This window comes from Colobus angolensis, unplaced genomic scaffold (genome assembly GCF_000951035.1).
Source record: "Colobus angolensis palliatus isolate OR3802 unplaced genomic scaffold, Cang.pa_1.0 Scaffold51, whole genome shotgun sequence".
In the NCBI taxonomy this organism is placed as follows: Eukaryota; Metazoa; Chordata; class Mammalia; order Primates; family Cercopithecidae; genus Colobus; species Colobus angolensis.
The window spans coordinates 1842028-1866472 of NW_012118599.1; the positions used below are offsets into that span (position 1 = coordinate 1842028).

A 24445-nucleotide genomic window follows, 5' to 3' on the forward strand; every position below is an offset into this window, starting at 1 on the left:
ACTCTAGAGCAGGCATATATTGTTTAGGGAAACATTGTATTCTGTTCAAAGAAATATTGTCAAGGAATATTGTCTGTTAAAGGAAAAGAAATCACGCTAAGTGATCAATCATCCAAGGGATACTCCTTCTTGTATGGCTGTTAATTCAAGGACTTACTCATCATTTAGTGTATTTATCATTTTTACTTCTGTAAAGGTTATAGTTCATTTACTTAGGGGATAGTTGAAAATACGTCTTGAATTTGGGAAACTCAAGGCCTTATATCCAGTTTTTAGCATTTTTAATGTTTGGAAGATACTTTCTTAATCCTGCATGAAAAATTAGGGTGTATTAATTATATTATTCATATCATACAGTCCCCAGACTGTGTACACATGTGTGAGGTATGCACATGTTTTTATTTATGTGTTTTTAAGTTCTTAAAATTTTTTTTCCCCTTTATCTCTAAGATGGTTTGGCTTCTTGTCAATGACAAGTTATAAAGTTCATTATGCCTGGGGGAAAAAATAACACATCCATCTATAAACTAGGGTAATCTTACTGATTTTCAGGAATGTCTGAGTCACCATCACCATTTCTGATGATTTCAAAGAACAAGGTCTCTTTAGGTTTCCCTGTGTCCAAAGTATAAATCAAGCCCAAACACACAAATGTCTCAATAATCACGAAGTTATTTTCCTGAACCAGCTTTGGTAAGATTTGTTAATGTATTTTTATCTTCAGTCTATATAAAATTGAGAAACTTTTGTATAAAGTATTATAATTGAGGATGTTGTTTTTATCTATTTTTAATAAAGTTGATTCAGTCTAATATAATAACAAAATGGTTTCTTAAGCATGTAATCATACCTCCATACCCCTGCCCAGAAAGATTAGCACAATCTTCACATTTTAAGAAAGACAAATTGTCTTCAAAACAGTATTTATGAGCAATATGGTTCTCTACTAAAGTGGTTGACTCATCAAATTCATTCCAAATTGATGAATTAAATTATTAAAGCCAGTGGCTTTCTGACCCCATTTCTAGCAATGTAGTGATAAAATCAAGGCCTCACATGGTTACAAACCATGTGCCTTATAAATGCAGTTTAGAGTCACTGAGTAGGAATAAAAGCTAAGAATCTACAAAAGGATATTACAATTTTTAATCATTGCTGTATTTCCATTGTGAACTAGGAACAGCAAATAAAAGCTTCTAAACTATCCACAGATTTAGAAATTTTGAAGTGTGTTACCATGCCAACCTGTAGGGAAATGTTCACGGAAATTCCCTAAGGGCTGACCTGGGGTCAATGTAGCATCTTCATTGATCATTTGAATGAAATACATGCCATTTAAAATAAAATTTCAAGTGAGAATGTTGAGAAAGTTGTAGAAAATTTAGAAGGAAGTGGGGATTTAGTTGGAAAAAGTGAAAATTGTTTATTAGACCTCAAATTTTTAATATTTTGAGTTCCAGTGTGAGGCCAAAATGTGATGTAGAAGCTAAAATGAGAGATGGCTAGGGGTACAGTGATGCATTGAAGCCCCAATCAGTAACTAATCATAAGAATGATTTTAGTAAAAAAACCATGTAGAATATTGGAAAGTATTAATAGAACTACGGCATGCAAGGTTCACACATACGTGTTCTAGGAAATATATCATTAAAACATCATAAAGAAAACTTGCGGCTGGGCGCAGTGACTCACGTCTGTAATCCTAACACTTTGTGAGGCCAAGGTGGGAGGACTGCCTGAGCTCAGGAGTTCAAGAGCAGCCTGAGCAACACGAGGAAATCCCATCTCTACTAAAAATACAAAAAATTAGCTGTGCGTGATGGTGCAAGTCTGAAGTCCCAGCTACTGGGGAGTCAGAGGCAAGACAATCACTGGGATGTGGAAGGCGGAGGTTGCAGTGAACTGAAATGGCGCCACTGCACTCCAGCCTGGATGATAGAGTGAGACTTTGTCTCAAAAAAAAAAAAAAAAAAAGTAAAAAGAAAAAGAAAAAGTTCTTCTCAAATTTAAATATTCAGCACAACAAAAACAGCAACAGTTTTTCTAATATGTATTCTTTGTTTCTCTTCCTTCCTTCGTTTTCCTTCATTTTCTCACTTTATTTTTTTCTTTCTTTGTTTTGTATGCAGCAGTAGAAAGTCTCCTGGAAGTAATTATCTGGAGAATTTGGATTATGTTCTTTACTGTCAGTTTGTTTGTTTTCGTTAAAAGAAGCTTATTGCCAAAACAGGATGCAAACCCCAGTGTGAAAACCTTCACTAGTCTTTCCCCTTTTGTATTTATGCTCTGCAGTTTCCTCAAAATGCTCTCATGGAAAATGCAAACCAATGATGGCACTCTAATTTAAAATCCTTTAACGGCTCCCCCTAAACAACAGTGTCAAAGCCTAGATCTTAAGAATTGTACACAAGGTATTTTATGGCCAATCCTTATCTACTGCTTCAGCCTCATTTCCAGACTCTCCTCATCTGCACTTACACTGGAGTTACCCAATTGCCTAACGCTTTCTTCATAGCTCATTCTATTTCACGCCTCTTTGATTTTGCTTATGTTGTTTCCTCTGCTTAGAACATCCTTACCCAATTTTCTTCACCTGGGTAACTTGAATTCATCTATTAAAACTCAGTTTAGGTGTCATCTCCTCCTGTATCTCTCTCTTTAATCCCCCAGTGGAGCTAAGTGTCCTTCTCAAATACTTCCACTACATTCTGTGCAACCATCTGTCATAGTAGCACTTACATCCTTATTTTGAAAGTGTTTATATGTCTGTCTTTCAAAAAGAGTGCAGGTTCCTCGGATTCTATTACCTTTGTACCCTCAATCCTAGCACAATAATTGGCACACAGTCTCTTAATATTATCAATTACCTCTATTGTCAGAGACCCAAATTAGAATGATATATCTACCAGGTTATCTCAGTGGTATGCCATTAAGTATTGAATTTCTCCAAATTCTCGTATTCTGAGTCTATGCAAGTTAAAAATACTTTTCACTATTATATAGATTCTGTGACAGAGACATCACCATCTCCCAATCCCCTTTGTAGTTAGGTTGATACAATATTATTGATTTGGGCCAAATGAGTATGAACTTGACTGGCAAGTGTTAATTTTTGGCAAAGGTAGTTAAGAGTCAGTATACTTCTAGCTCACAACTTTAGAGGCTGTGCAACAACTTATACCGAAACTGAAGTCAAACAACACAAATTTATTATGACACAGCTTCTGAATGGTCAGGAATCTGCAAGAAGCTTAGATGAATAGTTCTGCCTCAGTGTCTGTTACTAAGTTGCAGTGAAGCTGGGGATAGGTTGGGGTAGTGACTGTTATAGTCATCTCAAGACTCAACCTTGTCTGAAGGATTTGCTTCCAAGCTCACACATGAGGTTGTTAACAGACCGTATTTCCTCTCTGGCTGCTAGCTGGAGATTTTAACTCCAGAAGAACTTTTAAATCCAGAATTTTAACTCCAGATTTTAACACTTCCTCCAGAAGAAGAGATCCAAGAGCTACAGAGAAAGTGGGTTCTTGAGCCAGAAGCTATAAGCTCTTGTTATGTAATCTTGAAAGTGACATCGTTTCACTGCTGCTATAAGCTGTTGGTCACCCAGACCAATTCTGGCATAATATGGAAAGGGACTACACGATGGTGTGACTACCAGGAAGTGGGGCCGGGGTTGGGGGACGGTCATTGGAAGCCATATTGGAAACTGATTACCACAGATTCCACCTTTTTGGGATGGTGCGCAAAATGTGGAGGCTGCCTGAACCATAACTCATTGGATGAAACAGACTCTCCAACCCACCTTAGATGTTAATTGAGCAAGAAATAAACTTTCTAAGCCAATGTGATACTAAGATACTAAGATACAATGGCAAGTGATACTAAGCCAATGAAAATTCAGGGTTTCTTTGCTACTATTCAGAACAGTAACTGTCCACATGGATTTCTGTTTACTGAAAAAGACGGTGATAACTAAAGGAATTTTGGGTGCTTGAGGACTTGTAAGAATAAACTCTTACTGTAAATTAAAACATCAAAATTATTATTTTATGTTTAACAAGTTTATGAAGTGTATTAATGTGAATTTTTCCTCAGAATTTTGACAAAATCATGTATCAAAGACAGGATAGCTGATGACCAGTAAAAGGTAATTACATGCCTTATCCTGGCCTCTTGAAATACAGGAAATTTGCAAGCTTTTCCCAAGTTGACACACAACCACTTGGTTTTTCTGTGTGACCATGCTTTTCTTCCACAGTAATTTTAAATCACTTCACGCACTTGAGATTTTTCATTAAAAAAGACCTACCTCATAATGTTGTTGTGAAGAATAACTGAGACAGAACATGGAAAAATATCTTCTGAAGAGTAAAATACTATATAAATATTAAACATTGCTCTCATGTGTTTAATATTGAAGGCAGATTACTTGTAAAGGCCCAATAATAATAATCTCTAAACATTTTTTAGAAATATATAGTAATTTATTTTGAACAATTTGTTTTCTGTTTGTGAAAGAACAGTTTTTCTGGCAAGAAATTTAATGCTATTTTAAATATCAATTTAATTCATTTACTTGGTTAAGAGATCACTTCTCCTTGTGAACAAAGGTGAAATGAAAAAATTTTATCCTCAGAGTTAGCAATTCAAAAGACTGGACATACGTGTCATGTGTTTCATCCAATAGCATCTCAAACTGTTTCAGAGTCAGTATCTAAATGTCATTTCATGTTTGATGTAATAGGTAATGATTCTTCATACATATATAACATTATTCTGTTCCAGGAACACTATCCGGTGATATAAAAATTGACCTATTCAGGTCAGGCACAGTGGCTCATGCCTGTAATCTCAGCATTTTGGGAGGATGAGGTGGGTGGATAACAAGGTCAGGAGCTCAAGACCAGCCCGGCCAAGATGGTGAAATCCATCTCTACTAAAAATACAAACAAACAAACAAACAACAAACAAAAAACAATAGCTGGGCATGGTGGCATGTGCCTGTAATCCCAGCTACTGGGGAGGCAGGAAAATAGCTTGAAGCCAGGAGGTGGAGGCAGCAGTGAGATGAGATTGTGTCACTGCATCCCAGTCTAGGTGACAGAGGAAGACTCCATCTCAAAAAAAAAAAAAAAAAGGTTGACCTATTTAATAAAATCAATAGCAATAGCAACATGATTTGTTTAAATAAATACTAATTATTTCTTTGACAATGCATGACAAAAAGAAAAATAAACAAATATCTTTAGAATATGTGAAGTTTTAAGTGTTTAGGTCCTCAGGCTCAAATTGTGTCTAAAGATAGCACTTTCAATAACAAAATAATCCTTGGCCACAATTATCTAACATTTTTTTCCAGTGAGTCACCCCCCTGAACAGGTAAAAGCATTTTTGGCAGCACCTATTTTACCTTGAAATTTTCTCTTGTGAAGTAACCCTAGCCTGACCTTGATTAGCTTATCAAATGAGCTCATCCTCAGAGCTGAAGAATTGTAGTGTATCAGAAAAACAGCATGGCAACATGCCCAAGCAACTCTGTGAATTGTCTAGAGGGCACATCTAAATATCTCTTCCTTCCTCTTTCTTCCTATGCTTCTCCAGTCAGGGTTAGAAGCTACAGAAAGAGGCAGGATGAAGTAATGGAACAAGCATGGACCATGGAATTTGTTAAATCCATATTTGAAACTTAGTGCTGCTATTTACTGCCTGACTAAACTTTTGAGTGAGTTAACATTGCTCTTTGAAATTCATTTTTCCTATTTGTAAAACCTATAAATCTCCTCATTATAAGTTTGTTGTAAGTCATCAATAGAGTATATGTAAGTGGAGCCTGACATATAGGAGCTGGCATATAGTACCCAATAAATATTCAAAAATTTCCTTTGCAGGGAGCAAAGGAACTGAAGACAAATACTCTCAGTTTCACCAATCACATGCCATTGACTGAAGCATACCAGTGAACCACTACTTAATAAACCAGCATTCCTTAGGGTGTAGAAGATGTCAGAATGCTATAAGAAGAAACATGGAATGATCTTCTTTCACTAGTTAAATAACATCAGCAGTGGATGTTTTGGAGGTGAGTGAGAATATGGAGACTTTGGGATGCTAACATAGCTGCAGTGCATGAAAATTTTCAAATACAATCTAAAATACAAAATAAGGAAAATTTATATAAAAACATATGATACAATTTAGTATGTAAGCACTACTAAAATCAAGACAGTTTTCTAAAAACCGGAGCATTGTGTTTATATTTGAGTTTTAGATTTGGTCTCTTGAAAATTGGTATTTTTTTAATTATCCCATTTTCAAATATATTTTTTCAAATACAGAAATAACTCATTACATAAGTTATCATTTGCACACGGTGCTCTCATTATTGTCTGTCCATGATAAATGTTTCTGTTGCCTATGAAATAGCCATCTTAAAAGTTATCGTTGGGACTTTGTTTAAGTCAAAGATATAATTTATTTTACTAAGTAAGACTAAACAGTTATGATTTCAGCAAAAATGCAGAGGCATCAGTTTAATTCTTATTCAGATAAGCATTTTTGCATCTTAAAGCTAAAATGCACCATAGTTTTAAAGCTTAGTAGTTAATATTACCTTTTACAGTCACTATTCATGATTCTATTGAGTCTTGGCTAAGATGAGTGATGTATTATTTCCACATCTAAAGAGGGGTTAGAAGTAGCCCCTTTTTGCTTCTGTGTAGAAAAGCATGGGTTTACAAACACCCATGAAACTAAAATGGGCATTAGGAGAAGCAGAAAATAAATGTCTCTAGGCTTAGGAGTAACATGAACTTGCAATTCTACCACTTACATATCTGACACAAGACTAACTCTGTAGGAAGCAACCCTATTACAAGTATTTCCCCATTCCACACACCTAACTTGGGTAAACTGTTATTGGGTAAATTACTTAATGGATTATATATTCTAACTATGAATATTTCACAAAATATTTTAACACTATATGAGTTAAATCAACATATTACCAATGTGTGTGTTATTTAAAACATTAGTAGTGATAGACCAGCCTACTAACAACTCAAAAACTCTAAATGAATGGGATCCAGCACAGGCAAATTTAAGTTGAGAGAGAAAGCAAACTATTCCAATAGTTAGGAATGGCTTTCATTTAAAGGCAAAAAGGCAATGTTAAGTAAGGAGATGGGTGGGTGGAGCTAGTGTGGAAAAGGAGAGTAATGTGTGTCAACACCATTTTATTCACCCCTTTTAGGAAAATACGCAATTAAGGAAAAGTCTGGGGCAGAGGCCATAAAGAGCTACAGAGATACAGACTGGCCATGAAGGCAGAAGCTGGCTATGCGCCACATCACAAAAAGTTCAGTCATGAAAATTAAGGAATAAAAATGGACATTAACTAGTGTCTGTGTCAAGAAAAATATATATGTGCATGTGTCCCTTTATATGTCTTTACAGTGGGTATGTGTACATTATATCCTGATACTATTTCTACAATGCAGGCATTATTGATCTTAATTTGCAGTTATAAAAAAATTGACTTGGATAGTTCAATAACTTGCTAATGGCACACAAGAAGCAAGAAGTATAGCTACACTGATGTCGACATTTATTACATGTTTTCCCATTTTCCATATGAAGACAACAACAGATATGATAGAAGCATACCAGGTGAAACAGATGACATCTTTGAATGCAGATATGAAAGGCAGAAAATTGATCGTTTTCCCTCGATACTTAATGTTTAAACTGACTAGAACACATATCTCCCTACAATTGTCACTCAAGGAAGCAGGAGTAAAAATTAACATAAATCACATTTCTTTACATTTCCCCAATAGCTCCTCTGATATACACACTAATTTTAAAAAATGATAATCCTCAAAATATACCAGTTGAATAAGTTGATACATGTACTTAGCTGTAGTAGAAGACATAGTTAGGAATAGGTTATAGGTGGCATTATTTTGAAGATACTGAAAAGATACTCCTTTCAAAGAGAACATTACCCTATGCTCCTTCCATAGAACTTAAAATTTCACAATAAACATGCTTGTAGCTTTTCATTGAATGTAAATACTCATAAAATTCCATTTAAAACTTTACTCCCCCAGGAAATTGCTTTCCATCTCTGGAAGGAGTATATGAGAGTGGAGAGGTGGCATAATGATAGAGAGGAACTATAGGGAGAAGAAAAAGAGATGAGGACAATCATGACTTTGTCATGCTACTCATAGCCTATCCTATTACATCACTGCACAAAAGGACATTGTGGGGAAGATGACTTGTAACCGATGGCATTATATCTGTAAACCCAAAAAGGTTGAGATTTTCCAAGTAGTTAGTTATATGAAAGTACAAATGGTGACTGGACCTGAAGGCTCAGTGATTACATCTGCTGCCTACACTGTGGTATTTTACCTTCATACTTAATATTGCTTCTTTATTTTGCATAAATCATGTGACGTCCTGTCCTACCACTCTATGTGTAAAATTACTTACACCAGAGGGGTAAAAAAGCAATTCTCAGTCTAATTCATTTTGCAAATTTGACAGCGACATCAAAGAGCAGGAAGTTGTCTGTGAGTAACGACACTACTCATTTGTTTAAATGTCAAACCTAAACCTCATCAACTTTCAGGCAGTATGTCAGAAAAGAATGTGTTTCAGTTCAACCAGAGAGGATTTCAGTGTTATTCAGTCCTGAGGAAAATAGCTATCAGTTTCTTGACAGCAGAGTGCTTTGAGTAAATCTTCCTTTTTAGGCTGAATGGAATTGGCCAGTTTCAGCACTTGGGGCTGTGGATAGTGCTATCTTCTTTGACGTTATGAAACAAGTAGCCTTACTGTAGAGGTGTTTCATTCTTGAAACTAAAACTCCCCAGGCTAGCAAACATGTATCCCTAAACTATGCAATTAGGATATGGAGACTATTCATTACAAGGTCTGTGCAAGGTAAAAATGCAATAAGAGCAAGGAAGAGCACATTTTACCACAAAGATGCAGCCTAAAATTGAAATAAGGAAGGCAAATAGTTACTATTCCTAGCTATTCATTAAAAAAGTACTGCTTCTCTGGACAGGTTTTTGGTAAAGAGAATGACAGTGCCATTAATCCCTCATTGTACTTTATTGGCAGTGGACATGGATGCAGGGGAGAACAGGAACACATCCAATAAGCTTGCAGACAGTCAGGAGCAGAGAATCTATTCTCTATATGCTTTCTAGCTCTAGAGTGGAATAACAATGGAGAATTCTGGATCTGAGGTCAGAAAAAAATGGAACTGAATCTAAATGATGTCCCTTAATATGTCATTTTATTTCTCTAAGTCTTGTTTCTTCTTCTGGTTAATGTGGGTTATTTTGATGTTTAAGGGAGAGAACGTACATGAAGGGACCTGGCACACAGTAGGTACTCAAAATATGTTCAATTTTGATTATTCACTTATCAATAAGTGTTGGTATACTGCAGTAAAATGTTGCTATGCTGGTAGCCATGTGTCTTAAGAGATGTAATCCTAAGGATGGGTAACAGGAAGAAGGAAAGCAAGATTGGGATTATTATCAACAGAACTATGCTATAACAAGAGTCCTAATCATGTGTATTTCCACTTTTGTTTCATTTTGTTAGTATACCAAAAAGATTTCCTTTCACTTTTAAATCAACCAAAGGAAAACAGTCTAAAAATAATATTTAAAAATGTACTAAAGTTCTCAGAGGTTTCTTGTCTCCTCAGATAACATTCTACCAAACTCTCTGGAGAATTCCTCTCATTCACACACTATCATCTATTCTACCTGCTGAGTCGGGATGATTTCTACCCAGACCAACACACTTGGGAGAGAAGGTAAAAATCAGGTTAGTGCTGAAAGCCTGATAATTTCCTTGTCAGTTTCCATTGCAGCTACAAGTTCTTTGCTTTTGACTGCAAAGCCTCCCAGCCTATCTCACCTCACTCACCTATTTCCCATTTTATAACTGAAAATCAAGAGCAACTCCTAGCCGCCTCCATCTCCTGTCATTTTCAGCAGAGACTTCCTCCACACTGCCCTCTGCATGTGAAAAGTCTCCCAGCCTTCTACTCCTCATTCATCAAGGTACACTCTCCTTCCATTCACAATTTATTTCAAGTTATCCCTCCCTTCCAAAGCCCCTTTTCTGGAGGAAGATTCCCCAGTTGCCCTAATACATTCCATCATCGCACTCACCATGTTGCCATCTCACCCCCTCCCCAACCCTCAGAAATTGTTTAGGGGGAGGGGAGTGGGGGTCGAGGAAACCTGTGCTTGCATACAGACCTAGACAGGGACAAATAGCCTAGCATTAAGCTTAGTCTCATCTTTGGGGAAAACAAAACAAAACAACAACAACAACAAACAGTTGACATGAATAATTCCGGAGCCTGGCAACAAGCAGACTAAAAAAAAAAAATACTTTGCTGAGTGGATGCATGAATGAATGGATGGATGGATGATTGAGATCTCTGTGGTACTTTTCTCGATGCCCCTCCTTCTTCTTGCTCCAGGCACGGTTCCTGTTTAATTCAGCTTCTATGAGTGAGTGCACTTCTCTGCTTTGCCTCCGTCTCCACTCCCTGCTGGTTCATAATCACCTCTTGACTGGAGACTAAACCTCCTCGCCAAAGGGCAATGCCACCTAGCTCACAAATGCTTTGTGACTTCCACAGTCAAAGAGAGCTTTCTCCTTCGGGAGGTAGCTTTGCATACTGCAAGCTCTGCCTCTTCCCAACCCTCCCCCCGCCGAAACACCCAGCCACGTTACACAAAGGGATGACTGACTCCCCCACCCACACACACACACACTCAACAAAATCCACCTGGAGATCCCTGCCGCGGCCCCTTCCCTGCGCTTGTAATCTAGGTGCTCGAAAAAGAAACGCGGTTTCCCTGTTATTCCTGCACAACAGGGAATAACCTTTCCAGGGCTCGGTCCTGGTTCGGAAAATCAGAAAACTTTTTATTATTATTATTATTTTATTAGAAAACCCCACCCGAGAGCAGCGACCTCTTTGTTTGCTTCCCAGGGGGAGGGAGGGGTCTCTTTAGAGCCTTCGCAGCTCGGGGCAGAGTGGGGGGTGATGGCCCCTGGGAGGGCTGCCCCGGAGGAGACTCACCCAGGACGTTCCCAATGAGAGCTACGACGAACACGATGATGTACCCGGCGATCAGGACCCACTCATATTCTTTCGGGTGCAGGTATTCCCTCCACAGGTACCGCAGGAATTCCTCATCGTCATAGTCGGTGGGGTTTAAAAAGGGCTCTTGAGTTTCATTCAGCTCCGAGGCAGATGACCAGTTGCGACAAGGGGGGGAGTCCTCCAATTTGGTGCCGGACATCACGGGCTCGAGTCCGGTTCCGCTCAATGCTGCAAGCTCCTCTCTGCCTGCCCCATGAGCACTGGTGATTTGCGGTGGGAAAGGCTGCGTGGAGAGGCTAGAAGGGGCTCCCGAGCAGAAAATGACGTGAAAAGTTACGGAGCCAATGCCTCCGGAGCCTTCTGCCGGGCAACTTCTGTGGCGGCTTTGCTGCCTTTACAGGCGATGTTGCACCGGGAAGACAGGCAGCTGAGAAACTAAGGACCCGGCACTGGAGGCTGCAGCAATGACACCGGGAGGAGAAAGCTACCTCCGGCTCATCTGAAGCTCAATGACTCCTCATTCCAGCACTCAGTCCGCAGCCCACAGCCTCCTCCTGCGCTGAGGGAGAGCTGAAGCTGAAGGAAAAAAAAAAAAAAAGTAATGAAAAGTAATTTAATCTGTTTTTTTTTTTGGGGGGGGGGGAGTTAAATCTCTCTCTCTTTTTCTACTTATTTTCTCTATTTTTACATGCACTTATTATAAGCCATGCACAGACATGCATCAGTCTGTGTGGATAGGACAAAAATGTAACATACAGTTAATACAGAGCATGCTGATACATTTGTCTCCTTAAAGCCTAATAAGAAGGCACCTCTGTGTTTCTCAAGCAGGACAATGGAAAAGTCATTCCAGGCAAATACTTTAACATTTAATATAAACTTATTTTAACATTTGACATTTGCCAATTTAGCACTTGCTGAGTCTTTAAGGCATCTCCGTCTTCACTTTCTCCTTAAAATTGGAGAATGAGACTGTTTTTAAATTGAAGGGTCTATTTAGCTGAAATTTGTATTTGCAATAGTTAAGTGTCATATGAAATATAGCAACAAATTCTTGAAGGACGCCAAGGGTCACAAATATGATCATAGTTAATATTGTCAAGCAAGACAGACCACCAATATACTAAACGATATTAAACATTCACTGTAGGATGTAGTAATCTAAGCAGAAGTGCTCTCTCTGGTAAATACCACACCCCATTGGGTCTTTCTTCCCATTGATTCAGGGCTGATGTCACCTGCCATTCTCTCATGCATTGGTTTTGTCTCTAATAATAAGTATTCTAGGATTTGTCAGAACGTGAATTCATGATCCTTTTATTCTTAATAAACATGATAAAAATATTGCATTTGAGTAATTACAATCTTGCACTTGGGAAGAGCCTGGAAATCTTATCTGAACTTCAGCTTAAGAGTAGAAGCCTCCTGATAACATTGCTGACATGCCCCCATCTAGCTTGGATTGACCAGCACAATTCACTACTTCCACCCTTATAGGAGTGCTCTAAAGGTGAGAAAACTGTTTCTTACATTAAACCAAGATCTTAAGCCATGATTTGCCTTTTTGAGACTTTTACCTCTAATCCCTAGTTAGCATCTTGGTGCTACACAGAATAAATCTTCCACATGACAATGCTTCACAGATTCAAAATAAACATCACAGCTCCAGCCCTCCTTTTTATGCCCTCATGTTTCTTTTTTTAGTACTTTTTTTCAATGTTGTTCAAATGACAGTAGCTCCCACCTATATCTGTTTGGTCTTCCTTTACCCAATTGTCAATATCTTGCAAAATATGTAACTGGGATGAAGTAACAATAATATGGTTTGAGTCTTGCCAGTGCAAAAAGTACATTATTCTTTGGATGCAACCAATTTTTGTATGTAATTATTTTTTCAACACACACAAGACATTGGTGGTTTACACTGAGATTTAGTTAACTACCACATCCCCTCCTCCAATCATAATTCCTCACATTTGTGCTTTATGGTTTATAAAATTATTTCACATGCATTTTTAGACCCCTGAGGGCTTAGCTATTACTAACCCTCTTTTATAGATGAGGAAGCTGTTCCTGGTGAAATTAGATGATTTACGAAAGATCGACGGATTAGCAAAACCATCTGTTCTTTCTTCTATTTATAGAATACTTTTTGGGACCTAGTACTTCTATTATTGCATAGTTATCATGTTTTACAAGAAATATTGTTGTATTTCCCCAATCTGCACTAGCTAAATTTATTTTTACAAGAAAGACATCAATGGGCATTTTATTATTTTACCAAATATTTCCTGAGGGTTATTTTTCCACTCTCAGTGACACAAAGTTAAACAGGTTGCTGTTTCCATGAATTTTACTTTCTAGTAAAGTTATATTTAAAAGAAAATCAACTAATAAATGCATAGGGAAAGCATTAGGAAGAGATATTCTATAATGAAAACCAAACAGGATGAAGTGATAATGAGTAGAAAATCCCAAAGGTCACATTAGAAATAACTGGTCAAAAAGGCTCTGTTAAGAGATGATATATAAGCAGAAGACCCAATTGATACCTGCATATATTAATTTAATTCTGTTAATTTGAAGTTTAAACAGACCTTAAATTCTAATGCTATTACACAAAACATTAGCCATTTCTCCAGACCTGTTGTCACCAGTAAATTCGACAAGCAGGCCTTCTGTGGCTTTGTTCAAGTTCATTGGTATAAATCTGCCAACTTATACTCTGCTGCAATGCATTCCTCTGATTTATTAATACCTGCATTTTACTCCTCCATGCACTATTCATCTCAAAGTGGGAAAGGTTGTTGCAACTTAAGTTCAGATCTATATTCATTAACATCTGCAAATTCCTTGTCATTGACAATCTATAAATATGGACCCAGTCTGCTATTTCCTAAGTAGTCAGTGTCATTAGCTTTCATTTTTTGGCACTTCAACTTGTCTATACTTCAGTCTTCTCTTCGTAAATCTTCTACCTTCAATTAATCATCACAGTAAATTGAAGTTATAAATAAGGAGGAACGAAAATATTTTCAAGATTTTATCCTGATACCTGCTTTATGTTATGACAAGCTGAATTTATCTTGATCCTACAAATATTCCATTTCCTTCTATCTAAGAGTTATTTGATGCTTTCTTCTAAATATGTGGTACTCCAATGTCATAAAATATTCACTTAAATCTTCAAATTATTACTTGTTTTCCTTTTCCAAGTGCATCATAGATGATACATATTACAATGCTCATTTTTGATGTGAACATCTTCCTTCGATCTTTTGATATCTTTTGAAACATAAGAAAGAAATTTCTAGTTCTTAGGTATTACTCTTCTCTTCAATTCAAATCTGTCTGCTGGATGTAGGGAAAAGGAATCAATCCATGTCACAAACATGAAAGAAAGCTCTAAATTTGTCCCGTGATATCCCCTTAAGGTTGTTAAAAGAATTAAATGAATTGATATTTTTAGACCAGTGCCTGATATAGAAAGTAACTGGAAAATGTTTGTTAAATGACATTTAAAAAATATGTGATATCCTACTGCAAATATTATTTGCTATACATATCAATTACTCTGTGTTAATGACAGTTAACATCAATGTACATTTCAAAATAGCTAAAAGAGAGCACTTAACATGCTCCTAACACAGAGAAATAATAAATACTTAAGGTAATGGATACTCTAAATACTCTGGCTTGACCATTACACATTCTATCCATGTAACAAAATATCACACATACCCTATAAATATGTACAAATAGTATGTATAAATAAAAGGTAAAAAAGAAATGTAGCTCACAACATTCAGAATAATTCTGTTTAAATAACTAGTTTAAATTTATCTTGTCACTTATTTTAGCTCTTTCACTAACTGGAATATATTAAAAATGAGGAGGAAAAAATAAATCTCAAATCCAGGAATCTTTTTTTCTGGGTGTTTATAGTTAGGTTGTTTAGAGATCTTATATACGGGCTGTCCCAGATTTTATTTTCTTATTCCTGGTAAGAGATCATCTTTTTTGCAGGCCTATATTAACTTTCTATATGCATTTCAGTAAATGTATCTGAGTATCTATCATGTGCCCAGGAGTTCAGCTAGGAGCTGGGATACAAGGATTAATAAGACTAGTCCAGCCTCAATGATCTCTCAGAGCATTGGTGACCTGGAAATGTTGCCATTATTGAGAAACTCTGTGAAGGTAGGGAGATGCATAGTGGCATGAAAGCATGAAAGAAGTTGCTTGCTTTCTTTCCTTTTCTGTTGGAATGATAATAAAATCAAGTCTGAGCACTGTTGGTAATGACAATACTGAGGTTATATATTCCCAAAATAAATGCATTAGATTTGCAGGAAGTTATTTGACATCTCTAGCTCCAAACACTACATTTTAAAAAACAATATGGTCTTCAGCTAAATTCTTCTAGAAAAGTCTCAAATCACAGGGGGTCTAGAAATTTATATAAAGGGAAAGGGGGACTCCTTATAACATGTCACTGCACGCACTCTCAGTGGCCTGCAGAAAATGAAATAACCTCATGCCCTAAAAGATTAGGCCATGAACAATCAAAGCCACTTGACACAAATTACTACAAACATTTGTGTCTCTCTGTCTCTTTTTCTTCCAATCTTTCTATTACCTCCCATGCTCTGTTCTAATATGTCTCTTCTCAGACAAGGGTCTCTCCATTCCATCCCACCTCCTGTCCTGCATTATTAGATCTGATATTTTCCCCTCATATTTTTATTCAACAAATACATATGAAGCTCCCATTATATTCCTGTATCATGTTACGCATAGATAAACACCGTTCCTGTCTTATTCAGTGTGTCATGAAAAGCACACAGTAGCAGTCAAATAATTTCGGTCAGTAAAGCAAATGCCCTAAGGTACACACCTAAAAAAGTCTGAAAATGCAAGCAGAAGAGACATCTATTTTTCCAAAGTGGCAGCAATAAAACCATATGGAAAAGACATTGTCTAAGCTGAGAACTGAAGAATGAATGGTAACCAGATATGGGAAGTGAGAGAGGCAGTTGGTACCAGACAGAAGTAAGCAACTTTCTGTGAGACAAGTAATGTTACCACTCATTGAGAGATTACATGGGCCAAACTCTGTGCCAAGTACCTTACATACATTAACTCAATTGATCTTCACAACTCTAGGAGAAAGATTTTATGAATTATTACTCCAATTTTCCAGGCTGGGCAATTTAGTGTGACACTATCTCTACGAAAAACTTAAAAAAAAATTACCCAGGCGTGATGGCATGTGCCTGTGTTCCTAGCTATCTGGGAGACTGAAGGGGGAGAATCACTTGAACTAAGGAGGTTGAGGCTGCAGTGAGCTGTGGTCACACCACTGGACTCCAACCTGGGCAACAGAATGATACACTGTCTCAAAAAAAGCATATATTATTCCAATTTTACAAATGAAGAAATTGACACACAAAGAAGTTAAGTAACTTGCCCAAGGTCATATAGCTAGAAAGTGGTGGACTGTTTAAGCAGAGTTATCAAGGTCCAATTTCAGAAATAAGCTTTTTGCTGTTACTCTATTCTGTTTCCACAGTAAAGAACCAAAATGTTTTCAATTTTCCAGCTGTGTCCTTTACTAATGATAGTGTTAATTCTTAACAAAAACATTTGTAAAATTATACAAATTTTGCATGTTTAAAAAAATCCAGTTGTATTTTAAATAGTACTGAAGAGGAGAATTTTGGGGGAACTTGTTATACTCTTCAAGATGACATCTCCCCCAAAGAGAATCAATCTCCTTCTATATTCTCTGAGATGAAGATATTTGTCTTTCTCCTAAGGGCATAAATGTTTTCTCATTCGTCTTTGTATCCCCAAACTTAACATGTACTTTACATTTAGCTGTTGGTCAATCACTACTTGTTGATCAGGCCTGAACTCAACTGAAGGGAGGAATTCCTTCTTCAAACAGTGACTATTTTTTGAAAAATATACCTACGTGTCACCTTTGTTTATGTAACACCAAGGAAATTCCTGGATATGTATATTTTTACTTATTACTAAATGTTTAGACTGGAGATGGATTAGCAATCTTTATGTATGATGTGCTTTTTATAAATTCACTTCCTCTTTCCATAATCTAGAAATTCTGTTTTCTTTTCAAAATAATAAGTGGTTAAAATGCAAAAATAATAATAGAGGGCAGAAAAAGAATGAGTTTCAGTCTTGCAGTACAAACTATAACTTTGGGTGTACTTGCCCATTTCAGACACCCTGCTCAGAACTATCCATTACTGTCAGTTGCTCTGAAGGATGGGATCTGGGGAAGGAAAGAGTAGGAGCAAACTATGTGTATTTTCAAACATCAGTCCCAGGGTCACATGAGAATTTCCTACAATCTTGGGTTTGGGTTCATTGAAATATTTCTGTGTTCTTTCAATACATGTTATTTCTTCTGGATCTCAGTCCTCTGGGCTTCTTTTCCTTGAAAATAATATATTTGTCTGAGTTAGAGGAAATTTACTCTTAGGTGAGCAGCAGGTGGGGCATGTAACCATTAAGGCATGTGTTCCAATTTTCCACATGAAAAAAAAAAAAGATCCATTTTGTTATGAAATACATCTTAATTCTATTTTAATAAATATACATACAATGAACTCCATATAGTTATGGTGAAAGAGGTTTATGTATTGGACTTCAATATTAAAAGCAATGTGACATGCTTTTACTCCAACACAAATGCAATCACTGAACTGCATTGAGTGGCACTGTGGAAGCGATCCTGCCTTGTGTGGAAATTTCTCTGTGTTATTGATAAGATTTTTTTTCTTTTCTAATTAGGATAAAATTCGCATAACATAGAAGTCATGATTTTAACCATTTTGAGAGGTATAATTTAATGGTTTACAGTATATTCACAATGTTGTGTCCACATCAGCGCTGCTCACTCCAGAAAGCTCATAACTACTCATTTTCCTCTCCTCCCACATGCTGACAAACACTCATTAAGATTCTACTTCAGTGGATTTGACTATTCTGGAAATTTCCTTTAAATTAAATCAGAACATGTGGGGTTTTGTGTCTGATGTCTTTTACTTAGCTTAATATTTTCAAGGTTCTTCCATGTTTTAGTGTGTATCAGTACTTTATTATTTTTGTGGCTGAATAGCATTTAATTATATGGATATACCAAATTTTATCTATTCAGCAGTTGATGAATATTTGTATTGTTTCTACTTTTTGCCTATTATATATAATGCTGATCTGATCATTCTTGCACAAGTTTTCAATGTATGAACTTATGTTCATACATAACTTATGTTCAAGTTTTCGATTTATCGAACTTATGTTTTCGATGCTCTTGGGTACATGCCTAGGAGTTGAATTATTTCATACAGTAATTCTATGTTGAACTGTTGAGGAATTGAAAAACTGTTTTCCACAATGGCAAGACTCTTCTACTGGCAATGTATGAAGGTTTCAAGGTTTCCACATTCTTATCAACACGAGTTATTTTCCACTTTATAAATTATAGTGGGTAGAAAGTGATATTTCATCTTGTGTGTGTGTTGTGTGTGTGTGTGAGTGTGTTTTTGGTTTTTTTTCTTTTCTTCTTTTTTTTTTTTTGAGATGGAGTCTCCCTCTGTAGCCCAGGCTGGAGTGCAGTGGCCGGATCCCAGCTCACTGCAAGCTCTGCCTCCCGGGTTTATGCCATTCTCCTGCCTCAGCCTCCCGGATAGCTGGGACTACAGGCGCCCGCCACCTCGCCCGGCTAGTTTTTGTATTTTTATTTTTTAGTAGAGACGGGGTTTCACCGTGTTAGCCAGGATGGTCTCCAACTCCTGACCTCGTGATCCACCCCTCTCGGCCTCCCAAAGTGCTGGGATTACAGGCTTGAGCCACCGCGCCCGGCCGCGTTGTGTGTGTTTTTAGTCTCTTAACGAAGAAAAGCACAGAACTGGATGACTTTACTGCTGAATTCTACCAAACTTATTAAAAAAACTAACAACAATTCTCAAACTATTCCAAAACACTAAAGAAGAAGTGTTTTGAACTTCCTGACACATTCAACAAGAACAGCATTACCCTGATACCGAAATCAGACTAGAATACAACACAAAAAGAGAAAACCACAGGCCAATAACCTTGATGCTTATAGATGCAAAAATCCTCAACAAAATATCAGCAAAGTGAATCCAAAAAGCATCAAAAAGATAATACACCATGATCAAGTGGGATTTATCCCGGGGTGGAAGGATGATTCAATATATGCAAATCAATAAATGTGATACCTCATATCAACAAAATAAAGGACAAAAACCATATGATCATCTCAAAAGACACAGAAAAGGCATTTGACAAAATGCAACATCTCTTCATGATAAAAAACTCTCAACAAATTAGGCATAGAGGGAACCTAACTTAACATAATAAAGTCTATATGTGAGAAATCCACGGCTAACATCATTGTGATATTAAGCTATTTGCCTCCTGAGTAAAGGTGATGAGCATCTTTTGATGAACTTCTTGGCCATTTGTGTATCTACTTTGGGGAAATAATAGCTCTTCAAATTAGTTGCCTTTTTTTAAAGATTGGATTATTCATCTCTTTATAGTTGAGGTGTAAGAGGTTTTTTAATATATATTCTGTGTACTAGTCCCTTAACAAATACATGATTTGCAAACATGTTCTCCTATTTTGTAGGTTTTCTTTTCATACTCTTGATAGTATCCTATGATACAAAAAAAGTTTTAAATTTTGATAAGATCCAATTTATTCATGTTTTCTTTTGTTGCTTTGGCTTTGGGTATCATATTTAAGAAACCATTGCCTAATCAAAGGTCACAAAAACTTACATGTGTTTCTTTTTGGAGTTTCATGGTTTTAGCTCTTATACTTAGGTCTTTAATCTATTTTGGGGGTTTATGTATATGACATAAGAAAGGTATCCAAATTCATTTTTTGCATATCCAATTGTTCCAGCACTTTTATTGAAGGGACTTTACTTTTCCCATTGAATGGGAGTTCAATTATTAAATGTCTTGGGGCAGTCTTCTTTGGGTTAAATCTGCATGGTGTTCCATAACCTTGTATTTGAATACTGATACTCTGTTGTTATCCCTTTGAATACACTTTCTACCCCATCTCTCTCTCTCTCTCTCTCTCTCTCTCTCCCTCTCTCTCTTTCTCTCTCTCCCCTTCCTCTTTAAGGCCAGTAACTCTTAGATTTATGCTTTTGAGGCTATTTTCTAGATCCTGTAGGTATGCTTCATTGTTTTAAATTTTTTTATTTTGTCTCCTCTGACTGTATATTTTCAAATAGTATTTTCAAGTTTACTAATTCTTTCTTCTGCAGGATCAGTTCTGCTGGTAAGATGCATTCTTTCGTATATCAGTTGAATTTTTCAGTTCCAGAATTTCTGCATGATTTTTTTTTAATTATTTCAACTTCTTTGTTGAATTTATCTGACAGAAGTCTGAATTCCTTCTCCGTGTCATCTTGAATTTTGTTGAGTTTCCTCAAAACAGCTATTTTGAATTCTCCATCTGAGAGGTCACATATTTCTGTCACTCCAGGGTTGGTCTCCAGTGCCTTATATAGTTATTTGGTGAGGTCATGTTTTCCTAAATTTTTTTTTTTTTTTAAATACTTTAAGTTCTGGGATAGATGTGCAGAACATGCAGGTTCATTACATAGGTATACACGTACCATGGTGGTTTGCTGCACCCATGTTATCCCTCCCTTAGCTCCCCACTGCCTGACAGGCTCTGGTGTGTGATCTTCCCCTCCCTGTGTCCACGCGTTCTCATTTTTCAGCTCCCACTTATGAGTGAGAACATGCGGTGTTTGGTTTTCTGTCCTTACAATAGTTTGCTGAGAACGATGGTTTCCAGCTTCATCCATGTCCCTGCAAATGACATGAACTCATCCTTTATTATGACTGCATAGTATTCCATGGTATATATGTGCCACATTTTCTTTATCCAGTCTTTCATTGATGGACATTTGGATTGGTTCCAAGCCTTTGCTATTGTGAATAGTGCCACAATAAACATATATGTGAATGTGTCTTGATCACAGAATGATTTACAATTCTTTGGGTATATGCCCAGTAATGGGATTGCTGGGTCAAATGGTATTTCTGGCTCTATATCATTAAGGAATCACCACACTGTCTTCCACAATGGTTGAACTAATTTACACTCCCGCCAACAGTGTAAAAGCATTCCTATTTCTCCACATCCTCTCCAGCATCTGTTGTTTCCTGACTTTTTAATGATTGCCCTTTGAACTGGAGTGAGACGGTATCTCACTGTGGTTTTGATTTGCATTTCTCTAATGACCAGTGATTATAAGCTTTTTTTCATATGTTTCTTGGCCATATAAATGTCTTCTTTTTAAAAGTGTCTGTTCATATCCTTCACTCACTTTTTGATGGGATTGTTTTTTTTCTTGTGAATTTAAGTTTCTTGTAGATTCTGGATATTAGCTCTTTGTCAGATGGATAGATTGCAAAATTTTTCTCCCAATCTGTGGGTTGGCTCTTCACTCTGATGATAGTTTCTTTTGCTGTGCAGAAGCTCTTTTGTTTATTTAGATCCCATTTGTCAATTTGGGATTTTCTTGCCATTGCTTTTGGTGTTTTAGACATGAAGTCTTTGTCCACGCCTATGTCCTGAATGCTATTGTCTAGGTTTTCTTCTACGGTTCTTATGGTTTTAGGTCTTATGTTTAAGTCTTCAATCCATCTTGAATTAATTTTTGTATAAGGTGTAAGGGAGGAGTCCCATTTCAGTTTTCTGCTATGGCTAGCCAGTTTTCCCAGCACCATTTATTAAATAGCGAATCCTTTCTCCATTGCTTGTTTTGTCAGGTTTGTAAAAAATCAGAGCTGTAGATGTCTGGTGTTATTTGTGAGGCCTCCATTCTGTTCCATTGGTCTATGTATCTGTTTTGGTACCAATACAATGCTGTTTTGGTTACTGTAGTCTTGTAGTATAATTTGAAGTCAGGTAGCATGATGCCTCTTTTTACTTTGGACTGTTTTGGCTATATGGGCTCTTTTTTGGTTCCATAAGAAATTTAAGGAAGTTTTTTTTTTTTTACTAATTCTGAGAAGAAATTTAGCGGTAGCTTGATGAACATAGCACTGAATCTATTAATTACTTTGGGCAGTATGGCCATTGTCACGATATTGATTCTTCCTATCCATGAGGATGGAATGTTTCTGCATTTGTTTGTATTCTCTCTTATTTTCTTGAGAAGTGGTTTGTAGTTCTCCTTGAAGAGGTCCTTCACATCCCTTGTAAGTTGTACCTAGGTATTTTATTGTCTTTGTAGCCATTGTGAATGGGAGTTCACTCATGATTTGGCTCTGTTTGTCTATTATTAGTGTATAGGAATGCTTGTGATTTTTGCACATTAATTTTGTATCCTGAGACTTGCTAAAGTTGCTTAACAGCTTAAGGATATTTTGCGCTGAGACAGTGGGGTTTTCTAAGTATACAATCATGTCATCTGCAAACAGAGACAATTTGACTTCCTCTCTTCCTCTCTGAATACCCTTTATTTCTTTCTCTTGCCTGATTGCCCTGGCCAGAACTTCCAATACTATGTTGAATAGGAGTGGTGAGACAGGGCATCCTTGCCTTGTGCCAGGTTTCAAAGGGAATGCTTCCAGCTTTTGCCCATTCAGTATGATATTGGGTATGGCTTTGTCATAAATAGCTCTTATTATTTTTAAATACATTTCATCATTATCTAGTTTATTGAGAGTTTTTAACATGAAGCGGTGTTGAATTTTGTCGAAGGCCTTTTCTGCATCTATTGAGATAATCATGTGGTTTTCGTCATTGGTTCTGTTTATGTGATGGATTATGTTTGTTGATTTGCGTGTGTTGAACCAGCCTTGCACCCCAGGTGGGAAGCCAACTTGATTGTGGTGGATAAGCTTTTCGATGTGCTGCTGGATTTAGTTTGCCAGTATTTTATTGAGGATTTCTGCATCGATGTTAATCAGGGATATATTAGCCTGAAATTTTATTTTGTGTGTGTGTGTCTCTGTCAGGTTTTGGTATCAGGATAATACTGGCCTCATAAAATGAGTTAGGGAGAAGTCTCTTTTTTTCTATTGTTTGGTATAGTTTCAGAAGGAATGGCACCAGCTCCTCTTTGTACCTCTGGTAGAATTGGGCTGTGAATCCACCTGGTCCTGGGCTTTTTTTTTGTTGGAACGCTATTAACTACTGCCTCAATTTCAGGACTCGTTATTGGTCTGTTCAGGAATTCGACTTCTTCCTGGTTTAATCTTGGGAGGGTGTATGTGTCCAGGGATTTATCCATTTCTTCTAGGTTTTCTAGTTTATTTGCATAGAGGTGTTTATAGTATTCTCCAATGGTACTTTGTATTTCTGTGGGATCAGTGGTGATCTCCCTTTACCATTTTTTATTGTGTCTATATGATTCTTCTCTCTTTTCTTCTTTATTAGTCTGGCTAGTGATCTATCTACTTTGTTAGTCTTTTCCAAAAAAAAAAACAGCTCTTGGATTCATTGATTTATTGAAGGGGTTTTTGTGTCTCTATCTCATTTAGTTCTGCTCTCATCTTAGTTATTTCTTGTTTTCTGCTAGCTTTTGAATTTGTTTGCATTTGCTTCTCTAGTTTTTTTCATTGTGATGTTAGGGTGTTGATTTTAGATCTTTCCGACTTTCTCATGCGGGCATTTAGTGCTATGAATTTCCCTCTAAACACTGCTTTAGCTGTGTCCCAGAGATTCTGGTACATTGTATCTTTGTTCTTATTGGTTTCAAATAACTTATTTATTTCTGCCTTAATTTCATTATTTACCCAGTAGACATTCAGCAGCAGGTTGTTCAGTTTCCATGTAGTTGTGCGGTTTTGAGTGAGTTTCTTATTCCAGAATTCTAATTTGATTGCACTGTGGTCTGAGAGACTGTTTGTTATGATTTCAGTTCTTTCACATTTGCTGAGTCTTTTACTCCCAATTGTGTGGTCAATTTTAGAATAAGTGCAATGTGGTGCTGAGAAGAATGTATATTCTATTGATTTGGGGTGGAGAGTTCTATAGATGTCTATTAGGTCTGCTTGATCCAGAGCTGAGTTCACATCCTGAATATCCTTGCTAATTTTCTGTCTCATTGATCTGTCTAAGATTGACAGTGGGATGTTAAAATCTCCCACTATTATTATGTGGGAGTCTAAGTCTCTATAGGTCTCAAAGAACTTGCTTTATGAATTTGTGTACTCCTGAATTGGGTGCATATATCTTTAGGATAGATAGCTATTCTT

General features: G+C 36.8%; 1 protein-coding gene across 1 annotated transcript in view; it reads right to left on the reverse strand.

Moving 5' to 3' along the window:
• Window positions 1-24445, reverse strand: part of HCRTR2 (hypocretin (orexin) receptor 2) — a 144929-nt gene that overhangs the window by 106132 nt on the left and 14352 nt on the right. Inside the window, exon 3 of the mRNA XM_011960196.1 lies at window positions 11132-11731. Coding sequence (XP_011815586.1) covers window positions 11132-11354 — 223 coding nt within the window. The 5' untranslated portion in view covers window positions 11355-11731. The remainder of the gene's footprint in view (window positions 1-11131; window positions 11732-24445) is intronic.